The following is a 25,121-nucleotide window of genomic DNA, read 5'->3' on the forward strand; positions in this document are numbered from 1 at the left end:
AGCATTTAGTAACTTACCACCTATTCCATATACAGTGGACCCCCGGATAACGATATTATTTCAATCCAGAAGTCTGTTTGGGTGCCGTTATAGACCGAATTTGTTCCCATAAGAGATATTGTGAATTAGATTAGTCCGTTTCAGACCCCCAAAAATACACCTACAAAAGCACTTACAAAAATACACTTACATAATTGGTCGAGTTGGGAGCTGATCGTTATGCGGGGGGTCCACTGTACTTGCAACATCTGCTACATTGCTCCTCTATCCACTCTATCATATGCCTTTTCTAAATCCATAAATGCAATAAAAACTTCCCTACCTTTATCTAAATACTGTTCACATATATGCTTCAATGTAAACACTTGATCTACACATCCCCTACCCACTCTGAAACCTCCTTGCTCATCCACAATCCTACATTCTGTCTTACCTCTAATTCTTTCAATTATAACCCTACCATACACTTTTCCTGGTATGCTCAGTAAACTTGTTCCTCTATAATTTTTACAATCTCTTTGTTCCCCTTAGGTACCTTCCCCTCTTTCATACATTTATTAAACAAAAATACCAACCACTCCAACACTATATCCCCCCCTGCTTTTAACATTTCTGTCGTGATCCCGTCAGTTCCAGCTGCTTTACCCCCTTTCATTCTACGTAATGCCTCACTCACCTCCCCCACACTCACATCCTGTTCTTCTTCACTCCTAAAAGATGGTATACCTCCCTGGCCAGTGCATGAAATTATAGCACCTTCATTTCGGTGTTCCACATTTTCATTGGTTTGAAAATGAGCCATTGTTCGTTATGTTGCACCCGCTGGTGATGGTTGCCGGTGGGTGGAACAATGGCTTAATTGAAAGCCTTCCAAAACGTGGAACACCAAAAATAGATGCTGTATATGTGTGGCCCTCCTGTATGTATACAGCATTTTGCTTCTTGAAATGTTTATACATTACTGGGTAAATATATTCTCTTATATATATTGAAAGCATGCTGACAGTTTCTTGAAAAAAAAAAAAAAGCAAGTACTCCGCTGTATAATAAGACACCTGTTAGTTTACAGCTTCATATTGCCATGCCTGTGGTGTCTGCAGTCTTCCTTCTAAATTAGAAGTTCATTTTTGCGTGTATTACATTACATTAATTTCTTCATGATCTAAACCAAGACCAACATTGAACACTAGTTAATGTAGGTTAGAATAGTCTAACCTGAGTTAACTTGTATTTACATATAATTAACTAGCAATGGCCAACTTGCATAAACCAATGCTAATGTTTGGTATGTGGCTGAAATCGTCGCTACTCAAATAGTCTGGAGCAGTACACAAATAACCCTCATGTTGGAGACTGGAACTTACAACAATGTTTTGGTCCAAGTTTGACCACTGACTAGCCGATGGTCCAACTCTGACTGAAACATCATCACAAGTTTCAGTCTCCTGTGTGCAGATTATCTGTGTATTATTGTTCCAGTCATGGTATTGTGTCTTGTTTATTTTTTATAGTTTGTAACCCCGAGACGTGTGTGCGCGGACACACGCACACATGCGCACGCACACAGACACACACATGTGCATGCACACACACATAACTGCAATGGATCAGAGAATACCTGACAGGGAGGCAACAACGAGTCATGGTATGTGACGAGGTGTCAGAGTGGGCGCCTGTGACAAGCGGGGTTCCACAGGGGTCAGTCCTAGGACCTGTGCTGTTCTTGGTATATGTGAATGACATAACGGAAGGGATAGACTCAGAAGTGTCCTTGTTTGCAGATGATGTGAAGTTAATGAGAAGAATCAAATCGGATGAGGATCAGGCAGGACTACAAAGAGACCTGGACAGGCTACAAGCCTGGTCCAGCAACTGGCTCCTTGAGTTTAACCCTGCCAAATGCAAAGTCATGAAGATTGGGGAAGGGCAAAGAAGACCGCAGACACAATATAGTTTAGATGGCCAAAGTCTGCAAACCTCACTCAAGGAAAAAGATCTGGGTGTGAGTATAACACTGAGCATATCTCCTGAGGTGCACATCAATCAGATAACTGCTGCAGCATACGGGCACCTGGCAAACCTACGGATAGCGTTCCAATACCTCAGTAAGGATTCGTTCAAGACTCTGTATACCATTTACGTCAGGCCCATACTGGAGTATGCAGCACCAGTTTGGAATCCACACCTAGTCAAGCATGTCAAGAAATTAGAGAAAGTGCAAAGGTTTGCAACAAGACTAGTCCCAGAGCTACGGGGATTGTCCTACGAAGAAAGGTTGAGGGAAATTGGCCTGATGACACTGGAGGCCAGGAGGGTCAGGGGAGACATGATAACGACATATAAAATACTGCGAGGAATAGACGAGGTGGACAAAGACGGGATGTTCCAGAGATGGGACACAGACACAAGAGGTCACAATTGGAAGTTGAAGACTCAGATGAATCAAAGGGATGTTAGGAAGTATTTCTTCAGTCATAGAGTAGTCAGGCCGTGGAATAGCCTAGAAAGTGAAGTAGTGGAGGCAGGAACCATACATAGTTTTAAGGCGAGGTATGATAAAGCTCATGGAGCAGGGAGAGAGAGGACCTAGTAGCAATCATTGAAGAGGTGGGGCCAGGAGCTATGACTCGACCCCTGCAACCACAAATAGGTGAGTACACACACACACACATACGGGCACCTGGCAAACCTGAGAATAGCGTTCCAATACCTTAATAAGGAATCGTTCAAGACTATGTACACTGTGTATGTTAGGCCCATACTGGAGTATGCAGCACCAGTCTGGAACCCACACCTGGTCAAGCATGTCAAGAAGTTAGAGAAAGTACAAAGGTTTGCAACAAGGCTAGTCCCAGAGCTCAAGGGAAAGTCATATGAGGAAAGATTGAGGGAAATCGGACTGACGACACTGTAGGACAGAAGGGTCAGGGAAGACATGACAACGACATACAAGATACTGCGGGAAATAGACAAGGTGGGCAGAGACAGGATGTTCCAGAGAGGGGACACAGAAACAAGGGGTCACAACTGGAAGCTGAAGACTCAGACGAGTCACAGGGACGTTAAGAAGTATTTCTTCAGTCATAGAGTCAGGAAGTGGAACAGCCTAGCAAGTGAAGTAGTGGAGGCAGGAACCATACATAGTTTTAAGAAGAGGTATGACAAAGCTCAGGAAGCAGAGAGGGAGAGGACCTAGTAGCAATCAGTGAAGAGGTGGGGCCAGGAGCTGAGTCTCAGCCCCTGCAACCACAATTAGGTGAGTACTATTAGGTACACACACACACACACACACACACACACACACACACACACACACACACACACACACACACACACACACACACACACACTCACACACTCACTCACTCACTCACTCACTCACTCACTCACTCACTCACTCACTCACTCACTCTCACTCACTCACTCTCACTCATTCTCACTCTCACTCTCACTCTCTCTCTCTCACTCTCACACTCTCTCACTCTCACACTCTCACTCTCTCTCACACTCTCTCTCTTTAAGTTAGAGGATGGCTTGAGGGGTCCCAATCTCACAGCTGCTTTGTGCAATGCAATGTAGTAGTCACTGCTGTCAGTAAATCAGTAATGGATGAGTGGGCTTTCCCACGGGCATTCATCTCTCCTTTCCTGCTTACTAACTTCTTGATTAATAAAACCTGGGAAGCTATATTGACTTTGTGGAATATTTTGGCAGCAATTTTCTTTACCCAAACAAGGACTGGCACTAAATTCTTCTTCATTTTCGTTGAATGTCAAGCAACATTCTGGTTATATATATTGTTATTTATAAATACAATACTTATATTATCATGCAATAGATAAAAAATGAATAAATGTGCTATACTATTTTGTGATGAATTTCGTTTAGGTGTTCATAACTGTAATAGAGATATTTATTAAATATCGTAATTGTTTTTTGCTTGATGTGCTTTGTGCTTCTCTTTCAAGCCACCAATATGATGGTCTAGCTGCAGTGGGTGAGGGGTGAGTACGCTTCTGGTTCACTAGAGTGCTTCAGTCTGGTGCACTGTTAACTAGAGTATCATTGTAGTGCACTATTTACTAGAATGGTTGCTTGTAGTGCACAAGGAAAATAAAATCCCAAATGCACACATTTCCTGCCCATATATTTTTTTTGCTATCACTCACTGTTAGGAAGAATACACATTTTTTTTTTTTCCGGTGCAAAATATTCCTCTGGGTTATGCTATGACTTGCAGAAATACATCACTTATATATACAGTCAGCTTCCTTATTAAGCTCCTGTATATGGTGTGATTATCTGTATATGTAATTGAAAGATTGTCAAAAATTGAATAGTATATGAAGAGGTCTTCATAGTATGTGCCATTCAGTTTTGGGTGAACTTTTTCAATTGCATTTACAAAAAAACTATATATAAAGTAGCTTTATAAGAGAACTCACTGTATGTTTATCTCTGCTTCTCTTAGATATTATTATCCTTATCATTTCACCTGTTATTCTTGTCCTAGTCATCTTATCTTGCATCCTGTTTTGTGTTGGTTGTATAATTTATTCTAACCTAAGATTTTATAAACCTGACTGTAGTTGCATGTGTTCCATCTGTCTGGTTATGGTACTAAGATTTCATTCAACAACGGAAAAATCTCAAATTACAGTTAACATTAACTGGAGAGTACTGTACTTTTAAGTGTAAATGTTTTAGTATTTTTTTTTTTATTTATAGAGTTTATATTTTGTTTTAATGCTTATATATGCTAAATCTCAGAAAAGTGAAAGAAGAATTGGCTACACTCTCGAACATGGCAGAAACCGTCAACAACAGGCTTGCTACGTCAGGGCCGACCAACCCAGATGATGCGTCGCAAGGCTCAGGTGAAGGAGTCGATCTTGACAATCTCTTCTCCTTTCTCTCCAACATGGAGTCAGAGAAGAACGTGCTGGATGAAATTTCCCGACAAATGGATGAGTTGGCAGATAATGTTGATGAGGAGGTATGACTCTTTTTCTTAAGTGATAATAAATGTATGTATTCATAAGTAATTGCCCCCTGTCATTTAACATGTAATTAGGAATAAATCATAATTCACGAAATCATAATAACAATTCATACTTCCATGTGTCATTAAGCACATGTTTTTTTTAAACAAAGGGTACACTGTACAATAGATGAATGCTCAAATGCTATTCTCTTGTTTTCCTTTCTTCAGTTCAATTGTACCTTTCTTTCTCGAGTTATTTTCTCATTTACTTAATTACTTGTATATGTGTACTGAGCTAATCTTTAGTCTTTCTATACAGTTAATTGTCTCAGTTCAGAAATTGGTACTTGCTTCACTTTGTAATAGGTGATCCAGCATTTGGAATTTTTCAGGAAATGTCTGAAACATTTCTTCCAAATATTTTAACCCTGTTGTCTGAGAAAGTATGCTTAGGCAGGTATTTGAGTCTGGGGTAATATGAGGAGTGATCACAAAGATTATTAAAAGGTTATAATTCTGAAAATAATGTACTTAGCAGTGTTAGACATGTATATATTGATGGTACACACTGGTGGCCTACATTTCTCCATCACATTGCTTTAAGGGCCACATCCATTCAAGGGCCACATCCATTCAAGGGCTGCATCCATTCAAGGGCCACATCCCTTTAAGGGCAGCGACTTGAGGGCCAGCTCCTGGAACTCTGGAACTCCCAGAGGAAATAATGAATCAGATTATATTTTGTGAAGTGTTGTAATAAAGTTGGTAGAATTACCGACAATATGTAAAGTAAAAGGACACAAGTGCAACTAATGTGACATTTTATTATGGCAACGTTTCGCTCTCCAGGAGCTTTATCAAGCCGTTACCATGACACAGATGCACTACCTAACTGTACTTCACCTTAATCTGACGTTGAGTCAGAGAGACAAGTTGCAGATGTGAGGCTTGTCACTTTGATACTGCCTTTCTTTCAAGCACATTATTGTAGAGGGAGACTCAAGGTGTTACATTAAAGCAAAAGATAAATGAAATACAAATATAAACCATTGAAAAGTCACAATTTATTTAAGGGATTTTACTTTGATGGATATAAACTGAAAATATTGCTGAACTTCTTGATGCTTTCCTTAACCCTTAAACTGTCCAAACAGATCTACGTTCACATGCGTAGTGCTCCAAAAGTAGATCTACGTTTTTTTACATATTTTCAAATATAACAAAAAAAAATGTAGATCAAAGTTTTTTTGCACATTTTCAAATGTAAAAAAAAAAAAAGGTCTACGTTTTTTTACATACTTTCAAATGTTGAAAAAACGTAGATCTACGTTTGGACAGTTTAAGGGTTAAGATCCATCAGTGAAATCAACGTAGGTTGTTAAGAGGGATTGAAGTTTAATGTACTTAAGCAGGAACTGAGTAATGGTGAACAGATGGTGTCAGATGTTTTAAAATTATTTATATACAGTAGAACTCCTGTATCTGTGGATTCAGTTTCTGCAGTTTAGTTATCCACAGTTTACTTTGGGCCAAAAATAACCCTTCAGATAACCCTTCAGAGCCTAAGAGAAGGTGTGAAGTGCTTCTCATCAGTGAAAAAGTAATAATTCTCCACTTATTGTACATATTTTATCATTAGTATGCGTGCATGTAAACAAAAAAACGACTCGTATATAGGGTTCGCTACTATCCACGGTTTAGGGTATCCGCAGATAAGGTGACAGACTGCTGTACAATATATTAATGAATACATACTCTACTTCAGATTGAAGCTTTGAACCGTGCAGAAGAAGCTGAGAACAGCTTGCCACCTCCTCCTGTGATGGATGCTGTCAACGACAGGCTTCCTCCTCCACCTGGTGAAATGCTCTTACCTCTGCCACCTCCCTCATCCTCCCCACCTCCACCACCACCCATCAATGGGGAGTCGAAATCAAATCGGGTTTCTCGGGAGATCATTGAAAATGGTGAAGGACCGTTACCCCCACCTCCTCCACAGGTAAAACAATGGGAAGACAAGCAAAGCTACCAAGAAATAATGTTTTCTTCAATGCATTTCTGGATAAGATGTTTATGCAGTATTTTAAGCACTGGATATTGAGTGTTAAGAGTGATAGGTTCCATTGTTACAGTAATTTTAGTGATGCATTTTAGGTGTTATGGAAAGATGTTTTATCACTTGATTTAATATTTTCTGAAGTAATGCAGTAGTAAATGGTCTTACAGATTAATGGGTACCATGAAGAAGAGAAGCCCAAAGAACCAATCTATGAGACCATTCCAGCAGGGTTGACAGGAGCCCAAACTCGTCGTGAGCCGAGTTATGTTTCTGGCCCACCACCTGCAGGTTAGTTATCCATGTAATGTTAATATAGATGTTTTCTCATGAGGAGGTTGTTACCCAAAGGATTGTTAGCTGTCCTAGAACAAGAAAAGATGTTTAGGGGGATAATTGTCTTCAGAATGTCCCAAGAAAGTCAAGCGGTGTGTTTTATTTCCATTGGGGTCCTGGGAGCCTCGTCCCCAGGATGCAGCAAACATCAATCTGTTAGCATCCAAGTACAGAAGGGCCTCGCTTTACAGCGCTTTGCTTTTTGGCATTTCACTAACATAGCAGTTTTCAATTATACCCATTCTTCATTTATTCAGACTTCCTACAATAAATATATTCACCACTCACTATAAGCTAAGGATGAAAATATTTTAAGGTCAGTAATGTGTGTAACGTATATTCATTTTTTAGGCCTAGCTCTATTGCTCACTTAATATATGATAGTGTCGACATGTTATCAGGCTTTTATATGCATTTGAAAGTGAAAAAAGAGTATGTTTCACTTTATAGTGATTTTCGCTTTACAGCAGTAGCCCAGAACCTATTTGCTGCTAGGTGAAGAGGGGCAGTAGGTGCAAGGTGACTATCCTGTATGTCTCGTATCACCCAAAGATTGAATTCAGTTTCTTTTGGATGTAATTTGGAAAAGTATTATTTGTTTTATACATAGCTAATAGCTATTGATAATTATCAAAGTCATGCCAAGAATGATTCAGATGTAAGAAGAATGATTGAGATATATGAAAGAAGAATGATTCAGATGTTGTATTAGTTGCACCTGTTTTCTCTAACTTAACATATTGTTAGTAATTCTTCCAACATTATTTCTATTTCCCTTCAATTACAGGTCCTCCTCCAGCTCCTCCTGAAGAATCTGTTGAGTTGAGAAGACCTAGAGAGGCCACACTGAGGGAGCCATCAGGTGAGCGATGGCGCAGAACTTCAGGACAGAAGAAGGTCTCCCGCTCTCCCACGGCTCGTAGTCCGTCTCGCACAGCACGATCCAGCACAAGAAGTCCTGGAGTGAGTCAAGTAAGTCATTGTCTTAACATTTACAAATAGTGGCATGCCTGTCAGTGTCATTAAATGACACTGAAGTACTATGGTGATGTATTATATATTCTGTCATAAATTTCATTATTTTTTGTGATATAAGAGATTTTAACATTTATATGTCAAGAGTCTAACCCAGTTTTTTTCCTTATATTTTTCACATTACATTTTTCATTATATAGAACAATGATTTCAGAAATATAATCATTGCATTATGTGAGGTTCTTTTGTACATGAGTATAACAGGGCATATATCCTGGGTGTGCTTGGTGAGCACTGCACACCCACCAAAGATGGCAACATTCATCATAAATAATAATATAATCATGAATCATAATGGGAAACTAATTTTTCTGTCCCCTCTTATGAAATATTGTGGCATTTATGTTTATTATTGAGTAATACTTATGCCAGAGTAGCAGGTTCAGCACAGTGCACACCCTGTGACAATAACCACCATACTCTAAGAGAGTATAAGCAATTTGTTCCACTGTATGAGACCCTGCTATTTTGCAGTCACGATCTAACAGTCGCAACAATGGTACAGTCGAGGATCCTGAGAGAGTAGAAAGAAGAAAACAGCGCGTGGAGCGTAAGCTGCACGAGTTGGAGGAGTTGGAAGAAAATAAGGAAAATGAGAATCAAAATCACTTTGATATGATAGAGTTTGCAGAGAAGTTCTTCAACAACCACGAACGATCACCCGAAGGTAAATTCAGTTTGAATGTCAAGCTTAATATTTCACTCTAAAAATATATCCTAATACTTTTTTTCTTACTACAGTGGGATACGAACAGCTCAAAACTTGAACAGCTATATAAGTGTATTTATGTAAGTACTTTTGTAGGTGTATTTTTGGGGGTTTGAAATGGATTAATATAATTTACATTATCCCTTACGGGAACAAATCCGTTTGGTATCGGAACTCGAACAGCCTTCTGGAACGAATTAAGCTTGTATCCTGAGGTACCACTGTACATATAAGATAATTGCCAGTTAAATCTGTCTTTACATTAATTATCATATTGCATAATTTTATTCTTAGTTTTCATTACATATTAGTTTAGCTATAAATAAACCTAGAAAAGTCTTTATAGCTACAGCTATTTATTTATCTTTAATGAAGGTTTTCTAAGTGTACCAGCAATAAACATTTTTCTGTCTTCTTGCATCCCAGGCACCATCATGTCAACACTGACTCGCAAGCGTTCTACAGCAGAGTTTCTTCCCAAGTATGAGTTGATCACGTATTCTCGCTCATCTATCATCCCCACCTCCCATGTCCACCTCTATGATCCTGAAAACATCAACCTTGCCTGCACCATCTTCAGGGTCAGTCTTCTCTGCACTCACCAAATTCTTGTAAATCCTGTTAAAGGAATAAATTACAGCTATGCTATTCTCCATTATAATTGTGTTTATGGGTGTTCCCTGACTTACGATGAGGTTATGTTCCGACAGACCCATCGTAAGTTGAAAATATCGTAAGTTGAATATGAATATAACAATAAGCAAATAATTACTGTAACTAAATACCAGTATTCCAAAGTAAATAAATGAATACAAGTTATAGACTTGCCACCTTCATGCTGGGTAATTACCTTAAGTTTCATGTCCAAAGTAATTGCTTTTGCACCATTGTAAAGTTGAAATATTAACTCAAACCATCGCAGGTTGAGGAGCACCTGTATTTGTTAATTGTTGTTGTGGGATATCTTGAGTGATCCAATAACTCTGCCATTGACTTAACAGTAATACTATAACTTTGTGCCCTAGCCAGCTTTAACAGTGTACTGCAACATTTTATAGCCAACAAAAACAATGTTAGGGCCTAGATAAATTTATCTGGAAATAAATGGTATAAAATACCGACACAATGGCAATATAAACACAAATGCAGTATAATGTGATCCTTTATTGACTACGTTTCGCCCACACAGTGGGCTTTTTCAAGTCACAAACAGAACTACCTGGGGTGGAAGGAACGCGAGTATTTATAGTCCAGCTGAGGTCAGGTGAAGAATGCTGCATCTGATGATGTACCGAGTGGGGTTATAGAGTCTAAAAACTTGGGTAGCTTGGAAAGGAGATTGGATAAGTTGTGAGCAGACCTTCTACAGTGTTCTTATGTGGGATAGCGATGAAGAAGTTTCTTGGCAAGTGGTTCAGCTATGTTATAGAAGCCACTATTCTGGTTGAAGTTGTCGGATATAGACAACTTCAACCAGAATAGTGGCTTCTATAACATAGCTGAACCACTTGCCAAGAAACTTCTTCATCGCTATCCCACATAAGAACACTGTAGAAGGTCTGCTCACAACTTATCCAATCTCCTTTCCAAGCTACCCAAGTTTTTAGACTCTATAACCCCACTCGGTACATCATCAGATGCAGCATTCTTCACCTGACCTCAGCTGGACTATAAATACTCGCGTTCCTTCCACCCCAGGTAGTTCTGTTTGTGACTTGAAAAAGCCCACTGTGTGGGCGAAACGTAGTCAATAAAGGATCACATTATACTGCATTTGTGTTTATATTGCCATAAATTTCTCTTTTTTTTTTGAACCAATTAACCAATTCAGAAGGGAACTTCTTTTGTTTGACTACTGTGGGAATTTTGAAATGTGACAAAGATTCAGTCTTTCATTGTACATTCTTAGGTGGTCTGTTTATACTCATGGCTTTTATGTAAAATTTATTTAACCTACATTGGATCCATTTTTGTTATCTGTAATACTTTTTATGATTTATCTAAAAAAATTGGAATATAAGTTTTAGATTGTCAGTCACTGTTAAAATGGTAAAAGATTTTTAATTCTTTGCAGGACCTGTGCAAGTACTGCCGAGGGGAGTTAAAAACAGAGCAGGAAACAATGACTATACAGAGCATAATTGGGCACGGCTTGGAGCGGGAGGAATTACGCAATGAGATTTACGTTCAGTGTATGCGACAAGTGACAAATAATCCAAGTGCAGAATCGCTGGAGCGACTGTGGCTCATGCTATGTCTGTGTGTTGTTGCTTTCCAACCTGGCAAGTTGCTTCATAAAGTAAGTGCTTCATAAAGTAAGTTGCTTCATAAAGTAAGTGCTTCATAAAGTAAGTGCTTCATAAAGTAAGTGCTTCATAAAGTAAGTGCTTCATAAAGTAAGTGCTTCATAAAGTAAGTGCTTCATAAAGTAAGTGCTTCATAAAGTAAGTGCTTCATAAAGTAAGTGCTTCATAAAGTAAGTGCTTCATAAAGTTAGTGCTTCATAAAGTAAGTGCTTCATAAAGTAAGTGCTTCATAAAGTAAGTGCTTCATAAAGTTAGTGCTTCATAAAGTAAGTGCTTCATAAAGTAAGTGCTTCATAAAGTAAGTGCTTCATAAAGTAAGTGCTTCATAAAGTAAGTGCTTCATAAAGTAAGTGCTTCATAAAGTAAGTGCTTCATAAAGTAAGTGCTTCATAAAGTAAGTGCTTCATAAAATAAGTGCTTCAAAAAGTAAGTGCTTCATAAAGTTAGTGCTTCATAAAGTAAGTGCTTCATAAAGTAAGTGCTTCATAAAGTAAGTGCTTCATAAAGTAAGTGCTTCATAAAGTTAGTGCTTCATAAAGTTAGTGCTTCATAAAGTTAGTGCTTCATAAAGTAAGTGCTTCATAAAGTTAGTGCTTCATAAAGTTAGTGCTTCATAAAGTAAGTGCTTCATAAAGTTAGTGCTTCATAAAGTTAGTGCTTCATAAAGTAAGTGCTTCATAAAGTTAGTGCTTCATAAAGTTAGTGCTTCATAAAGTTAGTGCTTCATAAAGTAAGTGCTTCATAAAGTAAGTGCTTCATAAAGTAAGTGCTTCATAAAGTAAGTGCTTCATAAAGTAAGTGCTTCATAAAGTTAGTGCTTCATAAAGTAAGTGCTTCATAAAGTAAGTGCTTCATAAAGTAAGTGCTTCATAAAGTAAGTGCTTCATAAAGTAAGTGCTTCATAAAGTTAATGCTTCATAAAGTAAGTGCTTCATAAAGTTAGTGCTTCATAAAGTAAGTGCTTCATAAAGTAAGTGCTTCATAAAGTAAGTGCTTCATAAAGTAAGTGCTTCATAAAGTAAGTGCTTCATAAAGTAAGTGCTTCATAAAGTAAGTGCTTCATAAAGTTAGTGCTTCATAAAGTAAGTGCTTCATAAAGTAAGTGCTTCATAAAGTAAGTGCTTCATAAAGTAAGTGCTTCATAAAGTAAGTGCTTCATAAAGTTAGTGCTTCATAAAGTTAGTGCTTCATAAAGTTAGTGCTTCATAAAGTTAGTGCTTCATAAAGTTAGTGCTTCATAAAGTTAGTGCGAGATTTCAGTCTTAACTGAGGCAGTTTAACAACTTATAAAAAAGTATTATTCAGCAAAATAGTAGAACGACTGTACGAACAATATCTTTATAATAATTAATTGTTGAAGGCGAGGTAGGGGTCGTCCTTGAAAGGGTTGGAGAGAGGGGGTAAAGGAGGTTTTGTGGGCGAGGGGCTTGAACTTCCAGCAAGTGTGCGTGAGCGTGTTAGATAGGAGTGAATGGAGACGAGTGGTACTTGGGACCTGACGATCTGTTGGAGTGTGAGCAGGGTAATATTTAGTGAAGGGATTCAGGGAAACCGGTTATTTTCATATAGTCGGACTTGAGTCCTGGAAATGGGAAGTACAATGCCTGCACTTTAAAGGAGGGGTTTGGGATATTGGCAGTTTGGAGGGATATGTTGTGTATCTTTATATGTATATGCTTCTAAACTGTTGTGTTCTGAGCACCTCTGCAAAAACAGTGATTATGTGTGAGTGTGGTGAAAGTGTTGAATGATGATGAAAGCATTTTCTTTTTGGGAATTTTCTTTCTTTTTTGGGTCACCCTGCCTCGGTGGGAGACGGCCGACTTGTTAAAAAAAAAAAAAAAAAAAGTAAATGGATTTTACAGTATTAATTAGAAGTAAAAAATAAAAAGAGGAAAACCTTGTTTTCCTACCTTGGGGGGAAACAGTAAGTATGTTCAAAATGGAACTTTAAATAAAGAAAAAAAAAACTTTTTCTGCTGTTCGCTGAATTATTCATAATGTCATTAGCTGATCACTCTCACTCTGCATAAAATGCTCTACTCTTTTTAGTATCCTACTGCCTATGCCATATATTTTAAACACCTTCCACATTGCTTCAGTATTCCCTGTGATCCTTTTTTTTTTCTTTTTAATAAACTGGCCGTATCCCACTGAGGCAGGGCGACCCAGAAAGAAAAATGAAAGTTCTTCTTTTTAAATTTAGTAATTTATGCAGGAGAAGGGGTTACTAGCCCCTTTCTCCCTCCCTGTGATAATATTTGAAATAAATGTGTTTCTAACATTTTTTTTTTTTTATGCCCAGTATTTTGTGAGTTTCTTGCAAAAGAACCTAACCCTTGAGGGCAAGTTACGGCAATATGTTCAGTGGTGTTTGGAGAACTGCAAAAATACGAAGGTATCGAGCAGACGACTTCCACCATCTTCAGTTGAAATAGCCGCCATGAAGAAACTGGGAACCATTGTTTGCAGGTGCTTAGAATGATTCTTATTTATTTTATTTTATGTGCATGATTTTTTTCTTTATTTTGTTTGTTTTATGCCATTACTGTAGCAAGTAACATAGCAGTTATTGTGAGTGTTGAAGAATTAGATGCATGTGCAATATTATGTACCTTTATTTGTAAACATTTCACCATCCAGTGGCTTTATCAATACAAATTCAAGGACATAATGGGAAGACTGCAGAACTATATACAAAAGATAATAATCAGTCCCTCAACCGGTAAAGAATACCATATAGCATGTACTAATAGAATATTCAATTCTCCTGCATTCATTGTAACTCTTACACAAATAACCTGCACATAAAAGAGAGAAGCTTACGACGACGTTTCGGTCTGACTTGGACCATTGACAAAGTCACACAAAGTGTGACTTTGTCAATGGTCCAAATCGGACTGAAACGTCGTCGTAAGCTTCTCTCTTTTATGTGCAGGTTATTTGTGTATCGTTCCAGTCACGGTATTGTGCCTTTTTTTGTTATTGTAACTCTTAAGTTTATTTTTACAACCTCCTAAGAGACTGTATATGTAAGCACTCAATCATTGCCTTATTAATCTTAAGATAGTCTTAAGTTTGTGGTGAATGCTCTGCATATTAAGAGGCTTTCTGCATGTACACCTAAACATCATTCACCTCTGTACAAACATTGTATCATGCTGAAGTAAGGAATCTTAATCTTTAGTCTTATTCAGAGAGCTGAAGAGCAGTTGTTGAGGTAATTTGGTCATTTAGAGAGGTTGGAGCAAAATAGAATGACTTGAAGGGTGTATAAATCTGTAGTGGAGGGGAGGAGGTGTAGGGGTCGTCCTAGGAAAGGATGGAGGGAGGGGGTAAAAGAAGCTTTGTGTGCAAGGGGCTTGGACATGCAGCACATATGTGTGAGCGTGAACGGAGACGAGTGGTTTTGGGGACCTGATGAGCTGTTGGAGTGTGAGCAGGGTAATATTTTATGAAAGGATTCAGGAACACTGGTTAGCCAGACTTGAGTCCTGGAGGTGGGGAGTACAGTACCTGCACTTTTAAGGAGGGGTTTGGGATATTGGCTGTTTGGAGTAACATATAAACTGTCATAACTGTCATAATTGGGCACCTCTGCAAAGACAGTGATTATGTTTGAATGATAGTGAAAGTGTTTCTTTCTTTTTTGGGTCATCCTGCCTTGGTGGGAGACAGTCAGTGTATTAAAAAAAAAATAGCAGTAACAAATGGATTTAGTAATGTATTTATTTCCACTGTTTTAGATTTTTCTTCTTGGATGGCCGCACCAAAGCTATCGATGTCCATCCCCGGGACACAGCTAGCGATGCTATGCAGAAGTTGGCTGACAGACTGGGTCTGGGAAGTCTAGAAGGATGGGCTATATATGAATCTGGGTCTGATGGTGATAAACACGTGAAAAGTCATGAATACCTCTACGACGTTATATCGTCTTGGGAGATGTAAGTTGCTGTAAATCTCATTCTCTGTGGTGTGTTTTTCTTAAAAAAGTCAGTATACGGTATTGTATGAAATATGCAAATTATTGTGTGTAAAATAAAAGTTATTGAAACTCTGTAACAGAAGTACATTTTAATATTATATACTAGTACTGTATATGAAATTCATGTTTCTATGACTGATTTACTTTTTGCACCAGAGTGAATGCAGTACCATATTTAATTTATATTGGCTGCTAGAACAATTAAGTAATTTATAAATTCTGTTTGTTAAAGGAAGCAACAAAAAGCTGGAAGTACTGGTATGTATGGTACTCTCAATAAAAAGGCATCACAGACAGTAAGCGCCGGAGAGAACAGATTTGTGTTCAGGAAGCGTCTGTTCCGAACACCTCGGGAGATTCCCAGTGATCCTGTACAAGTGAACCTCCTCTATGCCCAAGCTGTACATAGTGTTGTCCGGGTAAGTGGCAGTGTGTATGCAACCTTATATTTGCTCGTAATGTTTGTAAAAATAACCATTTGTGAAATAAATTTTTTAACGTGACAGACAGTGTAAATGAATGACTGAACCGTAACGTTCCTGCTGATCATTCTTCAGAGTTCAAGCACTGTACTTCCTACCTCTAGAACTCAAGTTTGGCTTTTTATTTCCCTGGGTCCCTTTATAGATGTTACCATGCTTGCACTCCAACAGCATGCCAAATATAGGTGTTACCATGCTCACACTCCAACAGTATGGCAGATATATGTGTTACCATGCTCACACTCCAACAGTATGCCAAATATAGGTGTTACCATGCTCACACTCCAACAGCATGTCAGATATAGGTGTTACCATGCTTGCACTTCAACAGTATGTCAAACATAGATGTTACCATGCTCACACTCCAACAGCATGTTAAATCCCAGCAAGATGTGCAATTTGCATATATTCCTCTCATCTCTCCCAATACGATTCACTCTTTAATTTCTGACTAATGTTGAACAAGATTACATGGCATATACCACTCTCAGCCTTCTTCCAAATTCTGCATAATAATTTTTCTTATTTCTAAAACCTGTTGTGTATGTTTTCTTATCATTTTGCACCTAATCTGATGTAAGAATTTGTTCTCCATTTTCTATATTCTTATTGCTGTGTTTTCCTCATAGATTATTTGTGTGGAAAATTGCATTTATCTGTATGTATAATTATGTACATAACAGTAAATGAACATAGATAATTATTATTTATCAGTTAGACAAGTAGGAATTTGGGACACCTAGGTCGCAAAAATGTCCCCCTTCGATACCTACCACTGTCATATCCATAAGTTGCTCTGGACCTATTAATTAAATGAAATATACATACACCAGGAATACTGGTAAATATATAAATTTGTGGACTGTATATTAAAAATAATAAATGGTTATATATATACACAATTACATAATAGAAGGAAAATATATCTTAATATCACTCACCAATTTGACTGGATATTAAGTTGTATCATACTCAGAAAAACCTCACTAGCTAAATCTATGAAAATAATGCTGGCCAGAATTACACACAAATCTAGAGAGCTTATCTGAGGTTCCTGGAGCTGTCTTATCCAGTCGTCTGATATCTCAAGTTATGCAGGAATGCACATCCACCAATTTCGCCTCCTATTTGAGAGGTGTCAACACAATTTTAACCTCTAGAGCACAAAAAATTCTTCCCCATTCACTCTAACATTCTATTCAATTCAAAACCAAGATGGCGAGTGTCTCTTCTTTTTTTCGATAACATACTTCTTTTAAAAATACAATATAGGGCATCTATTTACCTATAAATTACCGTATTTCCGGAAAATATATACAGTATTTTCCACAATTTGTGTTACTTCATCCTGTTTACTCTGTTATGCAATATTTTACAATAATAATTGTACATGGCATATGAGGTGGTTCGGACATGTAGAGAGAATGGAGCGAAACAGAATGACTTCAAGAGTGTATCAGTCTGTAGTGGAAGGAAGGCGGGGTAGGGGTCGGCCTAGGAAGGGTTGGAGGGAGGGGGTAAAGGAGGTTTTGTGTGCGAGGGGCTTGGACTTCCAGCAGGCATGCTTGAGCGTGTTTGATAGGAGTGAATGGAGACAAATGGTTTTTAATACTTGACGTGCTGTTGGAGTGTGAGCAAAGTAACATTTATGAAGGGATTCAGGGAAACCGGCAGGCCGGACTTGAGTCCTGGAGATGGGAAGTACAGTGCCTGCACTCTGAAGGAGGGGTGTTAATGTTGCAGTTTAAAAACTGTAGTGTAAAGCACCCTTCTGGCAAGACAGTGATGGAGTGAATGATGGTGAAAGTTTTTCTTTTTCGGGCCACCCTGCCTTGGTGGGAATCGGCCGGTGTGATAATAAAAAAAAAAAAAAAAAAATAAAATTGTACATGAACATAACCATGTTAGATAGTGGAGGCAAAGGGTTTTTATGATTTGACTTGCTGTTGGAGTGTGAGTAGTTTAACATTTATGAAGGGATTCAGGGAAACTGGTTAGTTGGTCTTGAGTCCTGGAGGTATGAAGTACAGTGTCTGCACTCTGAAGGAGGGGTGGATATGTGTTTCAGCAAGACAGTGATGAAGTGAGTGATGATGAAAGTGTTTCTTCTTTTTCGGGTCACCCTTGGCTCAGTGGAAAACGGCTGACATATTATTAAAAAATAATAATTGTACATTTTATTATTTTGCAGGCAGACGATTTCCCAATCAACGAAAAAGTCGCACTCCAGTTAGCAGGTCTTCAAGCACAAGTAGCGCTTGGTGATCCACAAGACGGCAAGACGGAGTTTTATGCTGATATGCAGTCATATCTGCCCAACCGTATTGCCCAGACTAAAAAACAAGCAGAATGGGTATGTGCCCTAAATGAATAGAACAGAACTATAGTGTTGCATTAGTATACCCCATTTCTCTTGATTATCAACATGTGAATTATGAAAATTTCTGAATTCATTATGATTATGACTTAGTAAAATGTCTGGTAGGGATAAAACTTTTTCTTTTAAGGTGGGTGAAGTTACTTTTATCTGCACCCATATTCAGTATCCATATATTATCACTTAGATATACATATGCATTTACAGTGTTGGAATGATTCTAAAAGTCCCAAAACAATATTTAGTTGCATAAATAATGTATCTAAAAGTTTCACAACAATGTTTAGTTGCATAAATAATATATCTGAAAGTTCCACAACAATATTTAGTTTCATAAATCATAATTTCTATAAAACATTTAAACACATAATAAAGTGATGGTTGACGCAGCATGTGTTCCCACAGGTGCCCATCCTGGCTCAGGCTCATCGCCAGTATGGTACGGGGAAGACAGATATTGTAGCCAAAGTGTGGTACTTAACGTGTGTTATGCAGTTTCCACTCTATGGAACCACCATGTTCCAAGTGTCTTACCGAGGATATTGGTCGTACGGCAACACGCTCATTTTGGGAATTAACTGTGATGGAATTGCTATGATCAAACCAGATGATAAGTTTATTTTATATGAATACAGATATTGTGATATAGAATCAATCTTCTTAGATCCCAGGTATGTCCATCATTTTTATCCTGTTAATAATACAGTGGTACCTCAAGTTTCGAACAGCTCCCAACTCGAACAATTATGTAAGTGTATTTTTGGGGGTCTGAAACGGACTAATCTAATTTACATTATTCCTTATGGGAACAAGTTCAGTATCGGCACTTGAACAGCCTTCTGGATCGAATTAAGTTCGTAACTCGAGGTACCACTATATTGTGAAATTATAGGAGGGACCCCTGTATGTACAGCATCTTCTTTTCAGTGTTCGACATATTTGTTAGCTTCATATTGAGCCATTGTTTATTTTGTTCCACCCACTGGTGACTATTGCCGGTGGGTGGAACATAATGAGCAGTGGCTCAATTTGAAGACAACGAAAATGTGGAACACCAAAAAGAAGATGCTGTATATGAGTGTGTGTGTGTGTTCCCTGTCCTCTTCTCCGCACTCAATGGCCTCTTAAATATTTTGTCTTATTTAATAAATATGCTGACAATTTGATTTCAGTTAGAACCACTATTTCTTCTTTTTTGTTTGTAATGTCACTTAAACAATTTGGAATGAATGATGGGAGATGTATTTGTGTCTCTGACTTGCCATTCTGAGGTGGAAACAGCAAATGTCTTTAAAAAACACGTCTCTTAGCTTTTATTTTTTTAAATAACTCTCTCTATTATTTATGTTGTTTACCAGTTTGGCTGCGTGTAATTTCCTGTTGATGTTGGAAGTTGTAATGTACTCGAAGATAATGTAGTGTGTCACAACATACCCAGGCACCTTACACCTTCAACATAACAGTGATGTGGTATGGGAAGGTGGATGGAATGCAGTGTATAATGTTTAGTGGGAATAGAATATGGAGTGTTGTTGGAATACACAGGGAGAGAGGGAGGGAGTGAGTGAGGGAGGGGTGGAGAGTAAATTAAAAGTGTTCTTTCATATGAAGAAAGAAATAAAAGGAATAAGAGAGAATGAATGGGAGGAAAAGAATATGAAAGAGGAGATGGCATGACTGTAAAAAGAGAGGGGGATTCATCTTAGTACAGTGGAACCTCAAATATCGAACTTTCTTCTGTCCAGAAGGCTGTTCGAGTGTCTTTACCGAATGAATTTATTCCCATCAGGAATAATGTAAATTAGATTAGTCCATTTCAGACCCTCAAAAATACACTTATAAAAGCACCTACAAAAATACACTTACATAATTGGTTGTGTTGGGAGCAGTTCGATTTTTGAGGTTCCACTGTACTGTACATTTTTTTTATTTTGTTGTTAAAATATAATTACATATGGATGATAGGTCAGGAAGGCATCTACAGTTCTAACATGGGCATCTATGGGAAAATAGTTCTGATTTCCAGATAGTCTTCAGAAAAACATTAATATTATAAGTGATTAACATACTGTTTCCTCTCGAAAATGATGGAATAATGTAAATTGAAATATCTGTTTGTTTAACACACCAGCCATCTTCCACCAAGGTAGTGACAAAAAGATCTGTCTCATCAACATAGAGTAACTGTGATAATTCCCACTTTGTATCAGATCCATTATTTTTTCTAATCTCACACCTGTTGCCAATACCCTAGCATTCACTTCTTCTATAACCCCATCCATCTACTTGGTCAAAACAGTCAGTAAAATTAAAATATACTAAAAAGTTCAGGTTAATAAAAGTGGATTCGGTTTCAGTGACAACTTTATCACCATCAACTTACTGCGCACACTGCCAGACACACACAAGTGTTTTGTGTTTGAGACCAGAGAGAAGCAAGAGATTGGCTTTCTTATTGCCAGTTACTCACCCTTGTTGGCCTCCTGGATCAAAGATATGGACTCCAACAAAAAGGTTAGTTGCACAGCCTAGGTTTTTTTTTTTTTTTTTTTTTTTTTTTTTTTTTTTTTTTTTTTTTTTTTTTTTTTTTTTTTTTTTTTTTTTTTTTTTTTTTTTGAGCACAGCGGCTGTCTCCCTCTGGGGCAGGGTGGCCCAAATAGAAGAAACGTAAAGTTTTTCTTTTTACTTTTAGTAATTTATACTGGAGAAGGGGTTACTAGCGTCTTGCTTCTAATATATACAGGAGAAGGGGTTACTATCCCCTTGCTCCCAGCATTTTACTCACCTCTTACGATACGCATGGCTTACAGAGGAAGAGTTCTTTTCCACTTCTCCCATAGAGATATAATGTAAATATTTGTTATTAATAAATTGATTTTAAGTAAAGGCAGCAAAATTTTATGAAATTGTAAATCTGAGATTTTTGTCAATTATAATGGAATCCCCAGTATTTTGCCACTGCACATTTAAAATCATTTACAGGCATATATTTTTATATACTGCTTTTCAACTTGGTTTTGTTTTAATCGTGTTGATGTATTTACTCTCCGAACCTCATGATTATGGTTTTGACACATTTATGAGATAGGCTGTGTTAGTCATTAGTTTCAAATTATTTTCCACACCTGATAACCCATCATTTCAACTCGGTGCATCATGCCTACCATCAGTATATAGAGGCTATGAAGATTATTTCCTCTGACAGAAACATTCTATATAAAACTCCCAAATTATTCTTCAAACAGAATAATAATTTGTATTCAAAGCTATTTTATTACACCATAAAGTAGGAGAATTTCAGTAAAATTGTTTGAAAGCTATGAGCAGCTAGAGTACAGTACTCCATTTGAAAAGTGGATTGAAAAGGGTAACAGATTTGAGGAAGGTTTTACGTATTTTGTTAGCCAATATACAAACAAGATGTGTTTTTGGTTTGTTAGTCTGTTTTTTCGTCTTTATGTATGTATTCCTGAACTTTCTTAGTTGTTAATCAATTATAAATGTTGTCACTATGATAACATGGAGCTGAACTTGTTTCCTTTTAACAGAGGTAACATAGTTTTGAATAGGTGGTAAGTTACTAAATGCTGTAAAGAGTTTTTATGAGGATAGTGAGGCTCAGGATAGGGTGTGTAGAAAAGAGGGAGACTACTTCCCGGTAAAAGTAGGTCTTAGACAGGGATGTGTAATGTCACCATGGTTGTTTAATATATTTATAGATGGGATTGTAAAAGTAGTAAATGCTAGGGTGTTAGGGAGAGAGGTGGGATTAAATTATGGGGAATCAAATACAAAATGGGAATTAACGCAGTTACTTTTTGCTGATGATACTGTGCTTATGGGAGATTCTGAAGAAAAATTGCAAAGGTTAGTGGATGAGTTTGGGAATGTGTGTAAAGGTAGAAAGTTGAAAGTGAATATAGAAAAGAGTAAGGTGATGAGGGTATCAAATGATTTAGATAAAGAAAAATTGGATATCAAATTGGGGAGGAGGAGTATGGAAGAAGTGAATGTTTTCAGATACTTGGGAGTTGACGTGTCGGCGGATGGATTTATGAAAGATGAGGTTAATCATAGAATTGATGAGGGAAAAAAGGTGAGTGGTGCGTTGAGGTATATGTGGAAACAAAAAACGTTATCTGTGGAAGCAAAGAAGGGAATGTATGAAAGTATAGTAGTACCAACACTCTTATATGGGTGTGAAGCTTGGGTTGTGAATACAGCAGCGAGGAGACGGTTGGAGGCAGTGGAGATGTCCTGTCTAAGGGCAATGTGTGGTGTAAATATTATGCAGAAAGTTCGGAGTGTGGAAATTAGGAGAAGGTGTGGAGTTAATAAAAGTATTAGTCAGAGGGCTGAAGAGAGTTTGTTGAGGTGGTTTGGTCATTTAGAGAGAATGGATCAAAGTAGAATGACATGGAGAGCATTTAAATCTGTAGGAGAATTAAGGCGGGGTAGGGGTCATCCTCAAAAAGGTTGTAAGGAAGGGGTAAGGGAGGTTTTGTGGGCAAGGGGCTTGGACTTCCAGCAGGCGTGCATGAGCGTGTTTGATAGGAGTGAATGGAGACGAATGATATTTGGGACCTGACGATCTGTTGGAGTGTGAGCAGAGTAATATTTAGTGAAGGGATTCAGGGAAACCGGTTATTTTTATATAGCTGGACTTGAGTCCTGGAAATGGGAAGTACTATGCCTGCACTCTAAAGGAGGGATTCAGGATATTGGCAGTTTGGAGGGATATGTTGTGTATCTTTATACATATATGCTTCTAAACTGTTGTGTTCTGAGCACCTCTGCAAAAACAGTGATTATGTGTGAGTGAGGTGAAAGTGTTGAATGATGATGAAAGTATTTTCTTTTTGGGGATTTTCTTTCTTTTTGGATCGCCCTGCCTCGGTGGGAGACAGCCGACTTGTTGAAAAAAAATAAAAGAAACATAGACTTGGCTGAGACTGAGATATTGGTTTCTAATCTTCCTTATTTATTTTGTTAACACATTGACCATTTCCCACCAAGGCAGGGTGACCCAAAGAAAGAAGAAACACTTTCATCATCATTCACTTCATCATTGGCTTGCCAGAGGTATGCTGACAGTACAGTTCAAAAACTGCAATGCATCACCATCTTCCTATTAGATAAATTTTTTAAGCTTTGTCTGTTTCCCTGTGATGAATGGTACAAAAAAAGCTAAAATACATTTACTTTCTTATTCAGGTGAAGCAAATTACAGGTGAAGACAGGGTCAGACTATACTACAACCTGGTGCATACCAGACGACAAATCATTGATGCCGGTATACTCAGGAAACCTCAGGACCAGGGCGGTAACTTCATTGTTAGCACGCTCAGAAGGTATGAACACAAGCCAACACTTGGTTCAGCTTATAGTTTTAACAGTTTATTCTTGGTGAAAGGAATAGGGGAGGGAGGGAATTTGTGTCAGAAAATATTAGAGTGTGACTTTGTAAATGGTCCAAATGGGACCAAAACATCGTCGTAAGCTCCTCTCTTCTATGTGTGGGTTATTTGTGTAATATTGGATAATATTGCATAATAGTGGTTCTCTTCTGTGCCTACCAGTTTTTTTTACATATAAACTCCATTATTTGTACCTCATAAGAAATAAAAATTTGTATGTGCTGTATTCGTATAAAGATCTATTCAGTGTACTGTAAAACACTGATTATGGAGGAATGTTTATTGTAGAATGTTTCACCACAGAATAACTTTATCAAGTGCATAAAACACAACAGAAATCACAACTTAATAATACATCCAAGATGTGAGGTTCTGAGTGTGCGAGGTTCAGGACATCTGGTGTTGAGTGATTGAGGTTCAAGAAGCAGGAAAGCACATAGTAGGCCTATCTAGGGAGAGCCAGCACGTCTATCTAGGAGGAGGCAGTAGGCCTATTTAGGGGGATCTAGTAAGCTTATCCAAGGGGAACCAGCAGACCTATCTAGGGGGAGCCAGCAGGTCTATCTAGGAGGAGGCAGTAGGCCTATTTAGGGGGATCCAGCAAGCTTATCCAAGGGGAACCAGCAGACCTATCTAGGGGGAGCCAGCAGGTCTATCTAGGAGGAGGCAGTAGGCCTATTTAGGGGGATCCAGCAAGCCTATCTAAGGGGAACCAGCAGACCTATCTAGGGGGAGCCAGCAGGTCTATCTAGGGGGAGCCAGCAAGCCTATCTAGGGGGAGCCAGCAAGCGTATCTAAGGGGAACCAACAGACCTGTCTAGGGGGAGCCAGCAGGCCTATCTAGAGTGAAGCAGCAGGCTTGCCTTATGGAAGAAATCACAGTATAATGCATTATTGCAAATATGAAAAAAAAATTACCACAGTGAAAATAGGAAATAAAATCCAAGCACTCTCATATACTTACACACACACACACATCTTCCTTTGAAAATATGTATGTCAGCACATGAAAGCCCTCAGGTTTTATTTCCTATTTTCACTGTGGTATTTTTTCAACACAGCCTATTATATTGTAAAATTCAGAAAGGCCAAATTGCAAAGGAATTGATACGGAAAATTCATCTCAGTCATTCTAAACACTTCACATCAGCTGCCATAGTCAGGTCTTCAGTAATGTCACAAGCAGATATCTTTTCTTGGTTCTTTATAAACTCAGTTTACCTTTACTTCATCACAATGTTATCTCTTCTCAATACATTGTAAACTTATGTCCATTGTAGTGTTACATGTGTGTTCCCATACTATCAGAGTGCAGGCATTGTACATCCCACCTCCAGGACTGTTACATCTCAACCCATCCTTCAGAGTGCAGGCATTATACATCCCACCTCCAGGACTGTTACATCTCAACCCATCCTTCAGAGTGCAGGCATT

The 25,121-nt window shown here is 38.1% G+C and overlaps 1 protein-coding gene across 2 annotated transcripts in view; it reads left to right on the forward strand.

Moving 5' to 3' along the window:
* Myo81F (Myosin 81F) overlaps nt 1-25,121 on the forward strand; it is a 243,317-nt gene that overhangs the window by 203,251 nt on the left and 14,945 nt on the right. The window contains exons 17-31 of one of the 2 annotated variants that reach the window (XM_070090678.1): nt 3,969-4,004; nt 4,771-4,996; nt 6,750-6,983; nt 7,211-7,331; nt 8,164-8,348; nt 8,886-9,078; nt 9,547-9,701; nt 11,195-11,419; nt 13,732-13,898; nt 15,173-15,370; nt 15,644-15,830; nt 18,085-18,246; nt 18,676-18,941; nt 20,628-20,784; nt 23,485-23,621. In XM_070090678.1, the coding sequence (XP_069946779.1) occupies nt 3,969-4,004; nt 4,771-4,996; nt 6,750-6,983; nt 7,211-7,331; nt 8,164-8,348; nt 8,886-9,078; nt 9,547-9,701; nt 11,195-11,419; nt 13,732-13,898; nt 15,173-15,370; nt 15,644-15,830; nt 18,085-18,246; nt 18,676-18,941; nt 20,628-20,784; nt 23,485-23,621 (2,649 nt within the window). The remainder of the gene's footprint in view (nt 1-3,968; nt 4,005-4,770; nt 4,997-6,749; nt 6,984-7,210; nt 7,332-8,163; nt 8,349-8,885; nt 9,079-9,546; nt 9,702-11,194; nt 11,420-13,731; nt 13,899-15,172; nt 15,371-15,643; nt 15,831-18,084; nt 18,247-18,675; nt 18,942-20,627; nt 20,785-23,484; nt 23,622-25,121) is intronic. The other variant, XM_070090679.1, reaches the window with a different exon arrangement.

The sequence above is a fragment of the Cherax quadricarinatus genome, chromosome 32 (assembly GCF_038502225.1).
Source record: "Cherax quadricarinatus isolate ZL_2023a chromosome 32, ASM3850222v1, whole genome shotgun sequence".
In the NCBI taxonomy this organism is placed as follows: Eukaryota; Metazoa; Arthropoda; class Malacostraca; order Decapoda; family Parastacidae; genus Cherax; species Cherax quadricarinatus.